This window comes from Alexandromys fortis, unplaced genomic scaffold, assembly GCF_014885135.2.
Source record: "Alexandromys fortis isolate MF-2015 unplaced genomic scaffold, M_Fortis_MF-2015_v1.1 scaffold_19, whole genome shotgun sequence".
NCBI classification, from domain to species: domain Eukaryota; kingdom Metazoa; phylum Chordata; class Mammalia; order Rodentia; family Cricetidae; genus Alexandromys; species Alexandromys fortis.
In genome coordinates, this window is record NW_026067890.1 from 895,684 (window position 1) to 915,426 (window position 19,743).

General features: G+C 35.1%; 1 protein-coding gene across 3 annotated transcripts in view; it reads left to right on the forward strand.

Moving 5' to 3' along the window:
* The window catches only part of Olfm3 (olfactomedin 3), a 48,225-nt gene extending 29,884 nt beyond the window's left edge, over positions 1 to 18,341 (forward strand). For all 3 annotated transcript variants that reach the window (XM_050151024.1, XM_050151110.1, XM_050151194.1), the window contains 2 exons: positions 16,364 to 16,470; positions 17,664 to 18,341. In XM_050151024.1, coding sequence (XP_050006981.1) covers positions 16,364 to 16,470; positions 17,664 to 18,341 — 785 coding nt within the window. The remainder of the gene's footprint in view (positions 1 to 16,363; positions 16,471 to 17,663) is intronic.
* Positions 18,342 to 19,743: the final 1,402 nt, after the last annotated feature.

The window sequence follows — 19,743 nt, forward strand, 5'->3', positions numbered from 1 at the left end:
CGGGCGCCTCCCAGCTCCGTCTGCCGGCGCGGGCGCCTCCCAGCTCCGTCTGCCGGCGCGGGCGCCTCCCAGCTCCGTCTCTCTTTTCTTTTCTTTTCTTTTCTTTGTGTTCATTTATTTAGTTTTCAGTCCTGGAAATCAAACCCAGAACAATTTATGTGTTGAATTCAACTACTCTGATACATATACTCTGACAGTCCATAGACTACAAGTATCATACAGTAACATCTGTATTTATCTCTCTTACTTAATAAGATATTTGATTTAACTGAGATGTATCTATAAGACACAAAAAGCACAGCAGTGCCTTAGTAGCTGTGAGGAACTGGTTCAGAGTCCTCCCTCACAAATACCAAGTTTACAATTGTTAAATCCCTTTGTATAAAGTGGTATGTACTTAACTATTGTTTATAAATGCTATGACATATATTTTTCGTAATTCCTTTATTCTTTATAAAACTCAGTGCAGTCCAAATGCAATGTAGATAGGATTTAGGTGAAAATAACAAGAAAATTTGTCTGCACATGTTTACTACAGATCAAATTATTTTCCAATTTTTTTTTTTCGAGACAGGGTTTCTCTGTAGCTTTGGTGCCTGTCCCGGAACTAGCTCTTGTAGACCAGGCTGGCCTCAAACTCACAGAGATCCTCCTGCCTCTGCCTCCCGAGTGCTGGGATTAAAGGCGTGCACCACCACCGCTTGGCCTTTTCCAAATATTTTTATTCCTGGTTGGTTGAACTTGAAAATATGAAACATGTGAAAATAAAGAGCAGGCTGTAGTTCTACTATTTCATGAACTCTTTCCAGTTTTCAGGAATCATTGTCTCCTAGTCACTAGCATAACGACCAGAGTCCAAACTGATGGGGTTTGTCTCAAAAGAAATGGAATTTTTGTTCTTCCCACTATTTAGAACAATTAACCATTTAGCATCTCCGAACAGAGAAGAAGTTTTAAACAGAAAATCTAAATTGTAGATGGAAGGTAGAGAGATACACAATAGATGATAAATGTATAGATATGTGATATATGGAAGATAGATAGATGGAAGATAGATAGATAGATAGATAGATAGATAGATAGATAGGGCAGGCAGCAGAGAAAAAGAGATATAGATATATGGTAGAAGCATACATGTGTAGATGGTAATGATAGATAAATAGATATCATATCGTGTGTGTGTGTGTGTGTGTGTGTGTTTGTACAGAGAAACAGAAACTAAAGCAAATAATATCACTGGGTTAGGGTTTAATTAATATAAGTTTGACTTTAGTATCTACATTTCTTGGTATTGGTATAAGTTGGTTGAATTAATCTCTGAGAATCATTTAGTTTCATAATCATCATTATTTTCCAAACCAGAATATCAAAGCATCAGACCATAAACAACTCTTGGAATGGATGAAAAACAGAAATAATTAACAGGACCATTAGCACAAAGGATAGAGGGGGACACCTCACGGGTTCAACATTCCAAAGTATCTAAAATCAACTTGCTATAACTCTCAGAAAGACAGAGAGAGAGAGAGAGAGAGAGAGAGAGAGAGAGAGAGAGAGAGAGAGAGAGAGAGAGAGAGAGGATTCCAATCTAGTATAAGGGGCAAGAAGGCTCATTCATCACTAGCATCTTCAGTCTTCACAAAAGCCTCTCAACACACAGCTGATTAGCAGAGGCCAGAAATGAACTGGGGACAGAGAATCAAATTTCAACAATTGTGAATGCATTTCCCTCAATTTTCTTCCCCAGCGGAGTTAGTTTTAAGTAAAATGTCACAGGGCACAGCACATAAATCTGAAGATTGAAAATTAAACCAGCTTCCCTGCCTTCGAGGACCTTCCCAAACAGTAAACAAGGCCCCCCAGGGAATCACAAGTCTTGCAGACTACAAAGGCAACATTCAGTTTATTTCTATGGAAGAATTAAAGGTTTGCAGAGAGTAGAAACTAGACAAAGCTTCCACGGCAATGCACCCTTGTGGCCTGACTGAAATACAATGATGGCTTTTCCAAAGTATTTCACTTTCTCCTCTGCGAGACTGAATAGAATAAAGTCCCCTGCGCTTAATTAAATCGTATCAGATTTCACGACATGCAGAATATAATTATATGCTTGTGAAAATTTGCCTGATAAAGCGTGGCTAAAACTCTTACACACCCCCTGAGATCACCAACAGATATTTGATAGAGATTATAACCAGGCTTGCCCCCTTCTCTACCCCTACCCCACCCCATTTCCTCTTGCTATGTCTATTTTAGGGCAATGATTTGGTGCCCTCTAGTGAAACAAGGGATGCATCTTTTTTACTAAATCAACCATTTGAGGTCAAGGTGATGAGACCTAACTATATGCTATAGCGAATTTCTTTCTTACAATGGAAATCAAACTTTCTATGTGTCAATAGACAAATATGAATACCCAACAAATATTTTTGACTCTGTGATATGTGCTGGCCCTTTGTTGGGTATTTGAAGAGACAAGAAGTGCAAAGGAACATCTCTCTGAGGAAAACAAGCCCATCTTTTAAGCAAGACTTGCAAGCACATAACTAGGTAATTGCAGCAAAACTGGGTGCCTACTGCTTGAAACGCAGTATACCAGCTGGTTCACATATTTGTTTTAATCCCTCAGAGAACTCTGTGCTAGGCATTAGTACTGGGAATTTAAAAAACACCAAAAAATTATTAAACTAACATAGATTTTAAAGGTTATAGCAACTTTAAGCCCACGTCGTTCTCAAATTAAAATCAGATTTCTTTCCTATACATGATATCTTCTTTACCCCAAAACAACTTTACCATTTATGTTAAGCATAAACAAATTACAAGAGAAAGAACATTAAAGGAGGCAATGGCATTTTCTACATACCATGTAATGAAACCTTCGTTGAGAGTATAAATTTATCAACTATGTGTATGTATTTAAATATATGCCCAAGGCAGGCATTTATTTATATTTACTCCTTTTGTAAAACTATTTTTAATAGCAGATTGTTTAGCTAGCTCAGTAAATATAATTTATTGATTAAAACTACCATGCAAGCATGCATGCATGCATGCATCCATTCATCCATCCATCAATTGTTGTGGTCCAGAAAGAGGTGTGAGAGACAGCCATTTTTTTTATTACCCTCTGAAGGCCACTTCTTCACATGGTCACCACATTTTCTTACTCCTTCTTTACACATTTCTCCTAACTGCCACTTTCTGCATCCTCATTTCCACCAGCCTAATCCAGAGTATTATTCACCGTGTTTCAGTTGGAATCTGCAATGGGTACCCCCTGCCCCTTACTACCTGTTCAGTTTTAATTGAACACAGACCTTCTCTGTGGCTTTCAGTATTCGTTCTCATCTTTCCCAAGCACCAGTTGGGGCATCTTACAGTTGTGTTTCAAGCATTTACCTTTAAAACTAATCCAAACACTTCTGCACGATGTAAGCTGGTGGTATGTGTACTACATTATTTCCCTCTCCTTCACAGTCCTCAGCAAGCACCACCTTCTGCCCCAATGTCTGACCATTCTATCTTTCACTTCCCATTTTGCCTATTTCAACCCTCTATGACATTTAATTTTTTTTTACTTTTCCATGAAGCACTCTTCCCACTGTACTGCTGAAACCCTAACACTTTCACTGTGAACACAAGACCCCATCTCTTTTGAGCAGCCGTACCTGGTTGGCCCTGCAAGGATTTGCATTCTTTTGGTATTGTTCCACCAACTTTTTCTTCACTCCCTACAACACTAAGCTAATTCTTCCATTTTACAGGGAAAATGCATTGCTTTTGCGGTGCATGTGTGTGTTCGTACATTATAAGGGTGTTGTTCCTGCACTGTACAGACTGCCCTTGCCTTGCTTTAGTTAAGACTTGGAGACATGCATGAAAAATTTCAAACACAGTACAGAAAGCCAATTTCTACAAATGCTTGAAGGATTTTATTTTTAAAATAATTTTCTTTTAACTCTTATAATAAATATGGTGTGTGCATTTGAGAGTGTGTGTATTGTGTGTACATGAGTGTATGTGTCGTGTGTGTAGTCTGTGTACGTGAGTATACATGTCATGTATGTGTGTAGTGTGTGTACTTGAGTGTATGTGTTGTGTATGTATGTACATGTGTCTCTGGTTTGTGTGTGGTATACATGTGTTTTTCAGAAAACGTTTGAGGAAAAGCAGATTACAAAATACAGCAGGGTTTTTTTGTATTGTGCTGTTATTGACTTTTGTTCTTTCCACAATAGCAATTTCAATACTTCATTGGAAAATATGGAATAGTTTACTCTATAGACACCAAACATCTCAGAAGCTGTAATAATTAAAGAAAAGTTCAACTCTGGCTCCCTGGTGTGGAAAAGTGAGATTTAATCAGAAATCCATGGACAATTTTGGAGGATATATCCCCAGATTAAATGGAAACAATCCCTGATAGGTTACTTAAAGTCATTTGCTAGACTATGTCACACATGCACACCCAAAGTTTTAAGTTGTATCATAAAATGTCTCTGATTTCCACCCCATACACTTGAGGCTATTTCTTCTATAATTTTAGACTGCATTTTTTTAGCCATGGCTTTCAGGAATTAATCACCTTTACTACTTTACTACAAATATAGTAAATGAGCAAGAAGGCTCATTCATCATTAGCGTTCTTCATTCTTCACAGAAGCCTCTCAACACACAACTGATTAGCAGAGGCTAGAAATGAACTGGGGACTGAGAATCAAATTTCAACAACTGTGAATGCATTTCTCTCAATTTTCTTCCCCAGTGGAGCTAGTTTTAAGTAAAATGTCATAGAGCACAGCACATAAATCTGAAGATTGAAAGATAAACCACTATCATTAATCTTCCGTATATTTATATGCTCTTAAATTGTAACTAAATTTAAATCTCTTAAGGACACAACTATATTCCCAGAAGAAAGCACAAATTTCTAAGTTATCAGGGATTTTATTACATTAGTTTCCATTTAGTTTTAAGTTAAACAGGCTTCTCCTTTAAGATATACTCCTAATTCAAGTTTTTATTAGGAAACACAAATGGAAGAATCAAAGTAATTTCTCTAATGGCTAAGAAAGTAAAATTGTGTTTTGTAAGAAAAGATGATTTCTTAGATACACATGTAATTGCCGTTATCCCACCAGAAGCACAGTGTTACTATCCCAATCCTGTTCAAAGCATCATAAATGATTAAGACTTGATAGAAAGATAAAATTTAAATAATTTAAGTTGACTTTACAGGACTCCCAAAGTTTGGGGGAGATAAACTTTTTATAGGAGTTTTAATAGATTGTACAATCAAATCATACATGTTTCTTATTACATGAGTTCTCTATTGGCCTTAAGAAAGACAGACATAATTGTATGTCCGTAGATATATTTCCTGCTCTATCTAAATTATATGTTTGGGCTTGACCCAAGGATCCAAAGCCAGAAGCTATTAAACTAAGGTATAATAAAGCACTTTCATATGCTAAGGAAATAAAAGGACAGGTATTTTTTATGTGTCAATAATCCAAACAACTTCCTCAAGCTGCATCCTAAATTCTACCATTTCCTCAACTAGTGGTTGATAATGATGGGTGGTAACTGACGGTCAGGAAGGAATGCGTAAACGTCAGCAGAGAAATAAAATGGCCACTTTCCTCAATAACCTACTCAGTATATTTTCTGAATACGTAGATGTTATCAATGCTGATACTTGCCTGGGTCTGAAGGCAGAAGAGAGTAGCAGGCGTCATCAATGATGCAAGACTCCACCCCCTTTTGTTGCCATGCACCTTGGTGGGAATATTTGTCTCACTGGCATTTGGGGAAATTATCTTTCCTGAATAACTTCCTTTGTCCTCTAGAAAGTGAGAGTAAAATGAGGAAGACGATGATTCACTTCGACAAAATCTAGTTCAGGGAAGGCAGGAAACAAAAATGAGTGTTACTGTTTGTTTGTTTTCTCAATGCTTCCGTTTCTTTAGAATGTGGAGATGCCTGCGTTTTCTTGACACCAAAGCCCACAACATTGTAACTGGGAAAGCAGCCAGTTTCATACATATGTGCCGATTAAATTCCACTGATTTCATTTCACAAGACAAACTTTAGCTTAGGAAATCAATGACCAGTTTAAAGGAAATTTCTCCTAGAAAGTAATCAACGCCACGAGTTCTTTCATTGCTGTTGGCCTGCTGGGGATGTCTATCCGATGCTAACAGCATGGTGATGACCATCACACGGGCACAGGGGTGACTTGTATTTCACTTATTTTTTTGTTTGTTGGATGGACCATGACCACAGATACCACTTTCTCCTCATCAACATCAAAGCTTCTTGATCTGTAATAAATTCAAAGCCCCCCTAGCCCCCAAAATAAAAAAGTCAGACATTAGAACTTGGATTTTATAAATGAAGAAAGTCCTCTTCAGCAAGTAATTGCATTATCTGTCCTTATACAATGATTTAAGCATGTTACCTGTATGAATGACAAGACTTGATACTGCCTGCTTTTCTGTTCTAAATATATAGGGAGAGTATTTGTTTCTTTATTTGCTTTTAATTAATGCACATATACATAAAAGGGTAAATGAAAGCATGATTACTCATAGATACTAAATGAATGATTATTATCTACTTGTGGACTTCATTTATTTCATAAGCATGTTTTATAACATTCATTACTCCATGTCTACCAGATGGTCCCTATATATACACCTGACTTTACTAAACGACAGCAGAAATATAATTCTTTTTTTTTTTTTCGAGACAGGGTTTCACTGTGGCTTTTGAGCCTGTCCTGGAACTAGCTCTGTAGACCAGGCTGGTCTCGAACTCACAGAGATTTGCCTGCCTCTGCCTCCCGAGTGCTGGGATTAAAGGCATGCGCCACCATCGCCCGGCCAGAAATATAATTCTTGTGACCTCATGTTTCCCTGCCTCTCCATTCCTCCCTTCCTCTTTTTCCTTAAAAAGAACATCTGTTGCTGTTATTCGGTTTAATAGTGATTTTCAAATTAACTCCTATCCAAATTATGGTTTATCACTTTCTACATAAGCTTTCTACATAAGCTTTGTGATCATTAATGTTTTCTTTCCACTAAATACTATAGATACTTCTTTGAAAATGTCTTGTTAGCCATAAAGATAGTATTCTCAATAAGACAGGACCAGTTTTCTGAAGAACTCTTTGCTTGGTCTAGTGGTGCCTTGCTAATTCAAAGGTCTCAAGGCATATTAGTAACTCAAATGCACAACTGGGCCAAAGTTCAGCTTCTGAAGGCAAGAATTAATTTTTAGAAAAAAACTAACTCCCATATAAAGCAGTTAAAAGAATACATCGTCCAGTAATCTCTGATTAAAATGCTAAGTCAAAAAAAAAACATAAAAGAATCAATTTTAAGAGACAATGTGGCCAAAGTTAGCAAAACCAGCTCATGATTGAGCTGATTCTTAGGACCAAGAGGAGTGGGGAATGTGGGACCCTCACCCCCTATTCTCAAAGGGGCAAGAAAAATTTTCCTAGCAGAATGTTTTCTCAGGAAGATAGTGGCCTTCCCCTCTCCCACCTAGGAGATTCCAAGCACAAGGTCACTTAGCTCAGCCCAGCCAGCCACCTGGTACAGGCTGATAAAGATGGCCTAACTCAAGAACAGTGGCCTTGCTCTAAAAACAAGGAAAAAGCTAACTTAACAGGATGGAAGGGAGCAAAAAGTCCTTGTACCCATGCCAAAGCATCTTCAAAGATTCTCTTTGTAGTTATGCCTTTAAAAGCTTTCCCCACAGGGGAGACACAACCCCTCTCTACCTTGTTGTAATGGGGATGGTGATGAGTTCCAAACATGTTTGTATTATGCTGATTAAACCTTGCTTATTACAGTTAAAAAAAAAAACTACTCCCACAACTGGGAGATCATAATACTATATATTTTCTCACAATATTGATAGCTTCTTCCAGAACTCTACTACATGGTCCTCTAGATGCTCATTTGTAGAGTTCTGTTGAGCATGCCTTTCTTTGTGTGTGCCCCTCACGAAGCTAATACATCCTTGATGTTCATTATTATCACCATACTAACAAAGGTCAAAACTGTTTCTCACTGGGGCATCTGTTCTCTTCATGGACGTGCTTTCTTTCCAGATACTACATCAGACCACGCACAGCTTAAAATCACCTTCACTGGAATCCTCACGTTCTTTCCCTCTTTTTCCTCTTCCTCCCCTGACTCTTTATCTGAGTAGATGGCCCTAAAGTCTACCCAAGTAAGCAAGCCATATATCTCCATGCTGCGCTAGATCCTTCTTCATTTATTTTTATTTTCCATCTTCCCATCTAAACCAAAGTCTGTTCCTATCAACTTTACCTTTAAAATCAGACACCCAAATAGAACTAATTTTCTGTCTCTATCCCTGCTTTATATCCCTCACTCAATGTGATAGCTTGTAGGGAATGCTTCTCCCTTCTCTTCAATCCTTCTGTAATCTATTATCCATAAAAAGATTTTTCTTTTAAAATTGTAGTTCACATCTGTTTTGAATTCCTAATGTTCCCTTTTAAACTTCTGTGATTTTATATCATAACGACAAAAATAAAATAAAATGTTCACATTAGTTTTACAAGTTTAATGATATTGGCTGTTCTTCTATCAGTCTTAGATCCATGGCAGGAACACATGAAACAGTTAATATTTCTAATGTATCTGTGTACTGAATACTTTTCTAAATACTTAGCATGTGTTTCTCATTTAATCTTTTCAACTGAGCTGTGAAAGATATTTGATTACTACTGTTACCTATGAGACAACAAGAGGTTAAGAAATTTCTCAGGGTCCTGAAAGAGTAAGGATATAATCCAAATCCAAATCCAGATGGTATCCTTAACCTCCATCTTATTACACACCATTTTAAAATCCTACCTTTCCCAAGCTGGCCTTTTACATCTTTTAACCACTAAATGGCTAGTATGCTAACTAAACTAAAACCTTAAGTAATCTTCACATCAAAACATGAGCCAAAAGGTGATTCCTTGTCAATTACATCTCAGATTTTAAGCTAGAAGTCTTCCCTGTCTACCTAGGTGGAGTCTGAATTTTTGAATACATGCACTTATTTGAGATTAGCAGACTTAAGGACATGTAAAAATTCAGCTATACCTTACTTCAAGTGTGCCTCATAGATTAATAATACAAAATTAGTTTACTCAAGATACATGTCCCCAATTGAGAAATACTGGTGGACTGAGGTCAAACAAGGGAAGACAGATCCAAACATTGTCCATTATGAGCCACTGGAAAGACAGGAAAGTGAGTAGATGCTGAACATGCACGTTGATGATGGAGAAAATATAACCCAGAGAGGAACTGGAAGGCAAAGGACAAGCTTCATGAGTGTTTATGGGATCTTCCATGGTCAAAGAATAATCTGAAGTATCTTTCTTTGAAGGCATAGCTCACACACTATCACCTATACATATTGAAAATAATTTTCATATAACTAAAATGTCTAAGAAAAACTAATATTTTAAAAATTTTCAAAATTAACTTGATTTTCTTATGTAATGGCGAATGAATTTTCCTCAGACAATTTGTTAAAATGATAAGAGCAGATTATACACTTGCTTTTAGCTAAAGGCCAAGAAGTGATCACACAGACATTATTATTTCTCTTAAAAGATATGATCGGGAGTAGAATGAGAACTCATGAGAAATACATTTCTAAAAAGCCATGTGCAGGAATACAGTGTGATAGCTCATTAGAAATATAACTCTAATCAACTTATTTTCTTTATGATTTTAAAATGTTAATTAAAATATGACTAGATCCTTGCTACCTTTCCATTTCCTCCCTCTAAACCTTCTAACGTCTCATCCCACCTGTCCCTCTCATGTTGGCCTTGCTTCCTATACTGACACATACATTTACATATATATATATATGTATATATATATGCAACCATTTAAGAGTCCATTTAGTGTTGTTTGTATGTGTGTGATTTCAGGACAGACCATTTGACAATGCATATCCAATTAGGCACTCATCTTGGGGAAGCCTAATTCTCCCTCTTCCAGTAGCCATTAGTTATCTGTAGTTATTTATGGAGTCTGATGAGATTTCCCCTTCCATGTCTGTTGGTGTTTATCTAGTTTTGGTCTTGCTTATGCAATCCTGTTGATGATGTTAACATGGGTGTAGTTTCCTTATCTTTACTCTTTCTAGGAAACACAATATTACAGGAAAAACTCCTGGTCCTCTGGCTCTTCTGATCTTTCCATATCTGTCTCATGATGTTCTCTGAACCCTAAGTATAGGAATTTTTTAATAGATATATTGGGACTGGGGACTGTACAGTCTGTTGTTCTTTGCATTTTAATCATTTATAGTTTTCCTTGATTGTCTTTTTATGGTGCCACATGATGCTACCTTGATGAGAGGTGATGGGGCATTTATCTACCGGTATATGGAAAAGTGTTTTGAAGGCAACTAGTAATTCAGCCGGTCTTGTAAATTGGCAGTAGTAAGTTCTACTCTAAAATCTATAACCTCATTACCCCCAGGGACTGACTAGGTTTCTAGGATCAGGCATGATTTCCTTCCTGTTGAGGCCTTGAAAAAATTATGGAGCTGTTGGTTACCAAGAAGATATGCACATTCAGGAACATCTTACCATGCTGGTCATTGTTGTGATTCCTGGGTATCAGCTAGGTAGGACAATTGACTACTTCTCTCCATTGACTCTTTGCATAGCACTTCTGATGCTGTGAAAAGTAGTCCTGAGGGAAGAGGCTTTCAGGTCACATTCAGTCAAAATATTTCTAATCCTATGGTCAAACTACATGGTATCTTCAGCAACAGGAACTTATCTTCTACCTCTAAGAGGCACCATGTAAAATAGCAACATGTTGCATTGTTTGGAGAGGCTCTTGGACACCCCTGACCAACAGCTCACACTGTGAGTTCTCACACGTGCTGCTGGGTTTTTGTAAGATGTGGCATAGCTTTATTTAAGCTATTTGTCTGGGTATACAATACACTTATGTATATTATATGTAAATTTAGTTAATATAAAATAATACTAACCCTTAAGGCTTTTGAAAAAATCTCGGTGTTATTTAGCTTCTCCTGTTCCTTTGGTATATCCTCCATCCTTTTCTGTGACTCTGTCTCTCCTTCTGTATAGTCTCTCTCCCCATTTTTAATCTTTTAAACATTATTACACTTGCTGTTATAAAAATATATGAATGTTATAATTCATAGTATTCCTATTTTTTGAAGTTTAAAGATGAAAAGAAAGAGAACTTGCTAAGTCATCTGTAAAATTGAACTGGAAGTTAAAAATGTTCAGTTTTGGTCTAAGCCTCACACTCAAAATATTAAAGTTCAGGTTTCTCACAAGTTTCATTTCATCAATCTGTGGCCCTTTTTCTTGCTTCTATCCATTTCCTAGCTATGCATGGGACATAAAATCTGGAAATGATCTTTCAACAGGCAATGTATAAATGCAGTTTTTTTAACTTTTCCAATCTGACTATGAGGTTTTTATAACCACTTTAACAATTTAAATATTACACACATATGGCAAAGATAGTATGCTTAAATTTTTTTAACAACGGTTTCTTTTGGTTCATTTCTCCAGAATTTAACCCATTTAACAGTTTAATTTTAGGGAATAGTATTGGTTACAACAGCGTTTTGAATAATAAAATTATTTTCTACTTTTTAGGTCAACCACAGATATTATTTGATGATATCCTATTTTGTTAGCTGAAAATTTAGATAACATCTCCTTCTTGGGTTTCTTTTCTTCATATCTGTACCTACTATGCTTTTATGACAACTCAGGAATATTGACCAAAATCAAACTATTTGTGGCTTCAAGACAGAGATTTTTAATCTTCAATAGAGAAATATTTTGTAATTATAGGTGTTTTTAAAACAGAGACAGTCATTCCCCTATACTCCATCTATTCTCACAGTTTTATTTCTTAACAATATGAACTTGATCTCTTTTTGCTATCACTAGGCAAATTTTGCCTTTTCTAAAATCAAACAAAGCTATGTGATAGACTTAAACATAAGTCCTTTCTCTATAAATCTAATACTATAATACTTGGGACATTAAATAAAATCTACTTCAGTATATATCCATAAGTCAGATGGAATAGTGCATACCTTTAATCCCAGCATTGGGGGGAAAAGTCATAGGGATCTCTGTGTGTTCAAGGCCAGACTGATCTACATAGTGAATTCCAGGCCAGATTGAGTTGCATAATAAGACATAGTCTCAAAAAGTTAAAAATTAAGTCATTATCTTCACCTATTCATATATTTTTCGAAAGTGGCAATATTATGCTGGACAGATCCTTCATCAGTTAAAAATACCTGTTACTCTTACAAAGGACACAGGTTCAGTTCTCAACACTCAATGCTGGCTCACAACCATCTGTAGCTCTGGTTCCTGGAATCCCATGTCCTGTTCTGGCTTCTGGGAATGCTCCACCTCTGGTGCACACATATATGCCAACAAACACCCAAACTCTTAAAGTAAATATATCTCTTCTTAAAATCCAAGTCTATCTAAAGATCAAATCCACTTACCACTTTTTTTTTTTTTAAAAAAATGTTGATTGATATTATAATCTTCAACTGAGCATGGTGGTAATATGATGTCTACACACACATATGCATATGTGTGATGTTTAAATCATATTAAACATACCTGTATCTGTAAACATCTGTATCATTTTCAGGGTGGCTGTATTAATTTACATTTCCACAAACATAAATATGAGTCCTTCTCTTAGAGTTTTCTGTTCTGGAAGCTTTCTCAAAGTCTCCTGCTCAGTAGTTCTCATCACACAAGAAGTCATTGCTTTCCTTGTCTCGCTTCCTTCTCTGTGCAGTTAATAACTTGTTCACTGGAATATGTCTTCAAATAATTTCTGAAGAAAACTGTACAGAAAATAGAGTTCTGAAATGGTGCACATCATTGCACCAAAGATCGTACATTGTTTTACTTGGGTATTTTTTCTTCAGTACAAAGGCCTGAGTTTTTATTGCATTCCAGGACTCAATGTGGTGTTAAAAAGCTCAATTGCAATCTAATTCCTACTTGTTTACATATAAGCAGCTTGAATGTCTTTTTCTTAACTATCTTACTTTTCACAGTAATTTTATTACAGGTACTTGAGCAAATTTGTTTACTTTCTCCTACTCTTTCTGTGTCTCTTCCTATTCTATAATTCTTACTTAGACACTTGAACCAATACGCTGTGTCTCATTTCTCCTCCCCCTTTTTCAGTGTTAACATTTTTCAGTTTGGGGAAAATGCTTTTAATCTTACACCTGTTTTTGTAAAATGGAATCATAGTTTTCATTTAGTAACAGATTTCTTAAGTTTTTTTTTTCTCATTGCCTAAATGCTAAGTACAAAAGTGTCTAAAGGAGGAAGGGTCTCATGTACTCTCTGCATTGTCTTTTATCAGAATACTGTCTTTTAATATCTTACTGTTTTATCACACTTTCAAAGCCATTTATGTTATCTACGAACTTTGAAATTTTGAGCAATAATCCCCTCGATGACTTAAGTATTTACGTAAAGCTTGACACTTTTATCCTTGGGTCTCCCAAATTTACATTATCCACTTTAAGTCTGACACACAGTTTTGCAGGTGCATTGACTTGATTTGGAGCCCTACGTCTAGGGAATAAAATGGAATCAATTGCTCTTAACACTCTTTCAGTAGTGCCGATGCTTCCAGTTTGCTAGAACACACCAAACGTACCAAATGTTCTCTCCGTACCTTTCTGACTCCATATTTCACTTTGCAAGGTAATGTTAATGCATCTTCTTCAACCATCATTTCCTCTGCACAAGCTGACACATCTCGTTCCAAATCTTGCATGACTGCTCTCTATCATCTGTGCCTTTGAGGGATTTGTTGAAAGTTCTCTACAAGTAGCTCCTTGTACTTCTCCCCTGTCTTTGGGATTAAAAAAAAAAATTCAATGCTATACTCCACTGTAGTTTTATTGAAATCAGAAGATAGAAGAGCTAAAAGCAGATATTAGTCCATCATTTCAAGCCAGAATTCTTTTCCATCTTTCAGGGAAAAGAAAACACACATATATAGTTCTGTGGTTTAATTGGAGAAAGGGATAACTTTTTATTTCAATCCCTGTACACTGGAAATTTTCATTGTCTTTTCATATGTTCATTTATAAATGTTTATGTGTCACATCATTAAACATCACTTTGACAAACTATATATTCCTACCATCTACTCAACTAGGTCTATTCAAAATACATTGTCATTTCTTTACTTCAGATGGATACTATTTTGCTCATATGCTTTTATGTGTTGAAAACAATTTGAACTGCCATATTCCAAGTAGTCTTAACCCAAGCTATGTGATAGATAGATGATAGATAGATAGATAGATAATAGATAGATAGATAGATAGATAGATAGATAGATAGATAGATAGATAGATATAGATAGGTATCTATCTCATGAATCACTAGTACTGTCTTGATAAACTGAGCATTAGAAATCTTAAAAATGATAAACTTAACATAGGTGATAGCACATATAATTCCTTTCAAAGAAAGTAGGACAGGATTGCAATTCAGGTATCCTAAAATGTTAGAGATTATAGAATGTGTACATACTGTAGCAATAACAAAACAAAACACGTTCACATGCTTCATTTTCCCAACTAGGCATCTTGGTACCCTGCCAATTACAAATTATTCTTATGAGGCACATACAGAGAGTCAAAATAAGCTCCAAGCTAGATTGCTTTTGCCCATGATTTGCCTTGAGCATTTCTTCTTTTCATCCAAAGACATAGGTGCAAACAGCAATGAACTAGACATTTATCAATTTCTACATTAGCCATATGATGATAGAAAAATATGCAATAAGATGACAAAAAATAGAAAAAACATTTAATAAACAAATAGGAAGGCTATTTCTTTGTTTGACCAAAGTTAAATATTTATAGGCAAATTGTTTTTGAAAATGTGTATGATAAATTATTTCTAAATTCTATTTTAAAATTCATAAAAAAAGTTTGCCCTTTGGTTCTGGCATTTATGAAACCTCAGCTCCTTAAGACATATCCACAGACAACATGACTACATATATAAATATTAGTATGGATATTTAATATGTATATATACATATATATTTTTCATGAAATTAATATTGTTCATTGTACTTTGGGTTCCTGATACTTTCATTATAGTTTCTCTGGAAGTCTGAAAACCTGAGATAATCAGGTTTTGTTCTTTGCATGTCCATGCATGCTCTATCAAGCCCTTTTATCTGTATATTGGACCCGTCAAAATTCTACAACTTTCAGGGAGTCTATGATTGAATTCACACTCTTGTGTTATAAAAGCCAACATTTTAATGGAAAAATAAATGTGTATGATAAATTACTTCTAAATTCTTCTATTTAAAAATCCATAAAAATATTTGCCCTTTGGTTCTGGTTCTGGCATTTATAAAACCTCAGCTGCTTAAAACATATGCACAGCCAACATGACTACATATATAAAATAAATATTAGTATAGGTATTAAATATATATACATATATTTTCATAAAATTAATATTGTTCATTATACATTAAAATCAACTTCAGAGTTCTATCTAAGTTTATATACTTTCAATGACCATAAAACATAAGAGAGGGTGAGAGTTGTAGGTGGCTATTATCAAACAAACATGACTGGTACCAGTAGGAGCAAGTATGTGTTTGAAGCTTTTGCCTACACTTGGGACTCCTTTCCTCCTATTAGGTTACCTTGACCAACCTCCCAAAGAGGACTTTCAGTTTGTCTTATTGTATCATGTCTTTTTCCTGTTCAGCTTGGAGGCCTATTGTTTTCTGAAAGTGGAGAGGGAATGGATCTGGGGAAGACGGGAGCTGGAGGGAACTGGGAAGAGTGGAGGGTGGGAATTGTGATCACAGAACCAATTTCCAATTAGAAAGGGATGTCTTTCAATGAAAATAAAGTCTTAAAATGAAAAACAAAAAGAAAGTAACCAATGCTTACAACAATTTTACTTAGAATAAACAAGGACTAATTGATATAATGATAATGACTTTTCTTCTTTATTTCTTTTCAGGTCATATGGACCATTTTTCCTATAGAATTATACTTTACATAAAGAACATTGAAATAACAAGTCATGGCTCCTTTTAGTTTTTAAATACATTATAGTCAACATGATGCTCATTCATTCAGAACATGTGACATTTATTTCATGGACTTACTAGGCATTATATCCCTCCCTTTGCTTTCTTCTGAGTTTGTGTATTGGACTCATTGACTGTGTTCAACCAACATGTTTATGTTCCTCTAATTTCAGCATGTGGCAAACTGATGAAAATCACAGGCCCCATCACAGTCAAGACATCTGGAACACGATTTGGTGCTTGGATGACAGACCCCTTAGCATCTGAAAAACATAACAGAGTATGTTGCTTCTATCAGTGCTTTTGCTTATTATTATGTTTCTCATATACTATTTCTCCCAGGCTATTCCTTTTATTCATGATATAGGTTATGATGTAAAGAGCTTGATTTCTTGATATTTTTCAGTTAAAACTGTTGATACATCTACTTGTGGAACAAACCTATTTTAGTGATTTGTTCTTACAATTCTTGGTATACTGTAGGCTAATTGTTATTGAATTTAGTCTTCGCTTATGCTTAAAATGTATGAATCATGTTCATATACAATTTCCTGAATATTCTGTAAGAAATATGATCTTTATATTAAAAACCCTGAGCACTGAGTAATGAACGATTTTATCATGTAAATCATTATATTACTGGAGATAATTGTAAAAGAAATACAATGGAAACAAGTAAGGGTGTTTTTATAGGTTTACAATATCTGTTTTATGAAATTAAATATAGTAATAACTTACTGTAGTCCTACTAAGTAATGAATTAATTATGAATTAAGGTTCTTAATAGTCATATCCAAATGAGAGCTTTTATTAAATTAATGCAATGGTTTCACTAAAATCTCCAAGAAAATCCAATAAATAATGGTCACTAGAAGATTCTGTGGTAACCACAAGCTAACCACATAGGTTTGGCATGTATAATAAAATAGACATGTTTTTAGAGCATGTGCAGGACAAAGATACAGCCTTACAGTTGTTACATCAGGAGACATTCTTTGGAATAACATGTGATGGGTTTGGCCAGCAATAGGCACTAACTAGCCAGAAAAAAAAAATAAAGAGAAAATAAGTTAATTTGAAGGCAGCAAAATCAGCTGTTTTTATACAAATATTCTTTTCTAAAAAATTAGTATATCTATGTGTGTTTCCATGTCACATATATAGATAAGTCAGAGGAACACCGTGATTCTTAATTTCTACCATTTGGATCAGGGGGATGGAATTCAGCTTGTTAGTCTTGACAGCATCTTTACCTCCTGAGTTGTTTTGCTGACCCTCCATACAATATCTTTACAAGGTCTTGCAATGTTATCACATTTGAATGGCATCCAAAATTTGAAACTTTGTAACTATCTTTACTTTAAAATTTTTGTGAAAATCCAGAATTTAATCACTCCATTTGATTCTCTTGTTTTTTTTTTTTTTTTTTTTTTTTTTTTTTTTTTTTTTTTTTTTTTTTTTTCTTATTTTCAGGTCTGGTATATGGACAGTTACACTAACAATAAAATAGTCCGTGAATACAAGTCCATTGCAGACTTTGTCAGCGGAGCTGAATCAAGGACATACAACCTTCCTTTCAAGTGGGCAGGAACTAACCATGTTGTCTACAACGGCTCACTCTATTTTAACAAGTATCAGAGTAATATCATCATCAAATACAGCTTTGATTTAGGGAGAGTGTTAGCCCAGAGAAGCCTGGAGTATGCTGGCTTTCACAATGTATACCCCTACACGTGGGGTGGATTCTCGGACATTGACCTCATGGCTGATGAAATTGGGCTGTGGGCTGTGTATGCAACTAACCAAAATGCAGGCAATATTGTCATCAGCCAGCTTAATCAAGACACCTTGGAGGTGATGAAGAGCTGGAGCACCGGCTATCCCAAGAGAAGTGCAGGGGAATCCTTCATGATCTGTGGGACTCTGTATGTCACAAATTCTCATTTAACTGGAGCCAAAGTGTATTATTCCTATTCCACAAAAACTTCCACATATGAGTACACAGACATCCCCTTCCATAACCAATACTTTCACATATCCATGCTTGACTACAATGCTAGAGATAGAGCTCTTTATGCCTGGAACAATGGCCACCAGGTCCTGTTCAATGTTACCCTGTTCCACATCATTAAGACTGAAGATGACACATAAGCCAATGTCATTTATTTTTATCTATCTACACTGTCATTCATGATAAATTCTATAGGAATCTTTCTGTGTTTATATTTTTCTCCCTGAATGACTTGTCATCATTTCTCCAAAGCAAAGTATTTTATTGTATATTTGGAGTTTCAAAAAGTGTTTGTCTAAGTTAATGTGTTAGAAACACATCTTAACTCCTAAACTTACAGGGCCTATCATGCCCTTGTCATGCAAAGCACTAAAAAGAGTTTAAGTGGCTAGAGTCATAGTTTTGCAAAAGATTAATGGTCTGCCTTGTATTAGAATCAGACTAATGGTGGCTTAAATGCATGAATGTCTTCTTTTCTGAACTGTACTTTTTTTTACTGTCTCTTGCTCTATCTACATTCAGAAATATTTTCATAGGAATTAAGGTAAAAGAAAAGCACTTTCCCCACATTTATTTCTACAAAAAAAAAGATTTAAAGAGTTTATTTATATGGAAAATACTATCAATCATCTTGCTGTTACCACATTCTCTGATGCGGTGCTGTGCAATCATTTCTGAATCCCTTGCTGACATTTTTTGGCAGTATGTATTTCTATCAGTGTAACCACCATCGTACAATTGTATTTCTTCAATTCTATGAAAGTAACATTTTTTTATAAAGTGCACTAAAATTTAGTCTCAGTAATTATTCAAGTCAGTTTCCAAGTGTGGTCAAGAAAGATCATCTTGGCTTACCCCTTCACATAAGTATTATAAACTTAAAAAAAATTAAACCAGGTATCTTATACAGACTCTTTGTTTAGTACCAAGTTTATTCTACTATTGGCTCTCAATGTGAACACCAATCCAATGTAGTGATACTCTTTTTACAGGAAGTATCCCACATAATCGTTTGAAAAGTATGCAGCTGTGTTATAAAGACTGCATTTGATTCTATTCACTTATCATATTAGTGTTGTTATAGTACATATATATATTAGTATTTTAACATATTTTGCATACAACTTTCAATAATTCCATTTCTTATATAATATTAAGCACATGAAGATTATTAAGGAAAGAAAATTTGAATATTTTTTTCTATATTAAAATTATAAACCATAGAGAGCTAATGGCAAGCTTGTACAAAAAAAATGATAAAAAGAATTGGGAGGTTTCTTTGGTTTCAAATGTATAACCAAGTCAGAAAATTTAAAATGCAATCCCTAAATACCTTGCCTCTCAATATGCTCAAAATTAAAGAATCTAAAAAGCAAAACTTTGATAACATTTATGTTACTAATTCCATAGAACATAAAATCAATAAATATTGAACATGCCAATCAGTTTAGAAGTTCTTTCCCTATGTTCAAAAGAATTCCTTCAAGGCACTTTTATGTGAACTAATAAGGGTGTATTTTAATTTTTTAAAAATATATACTA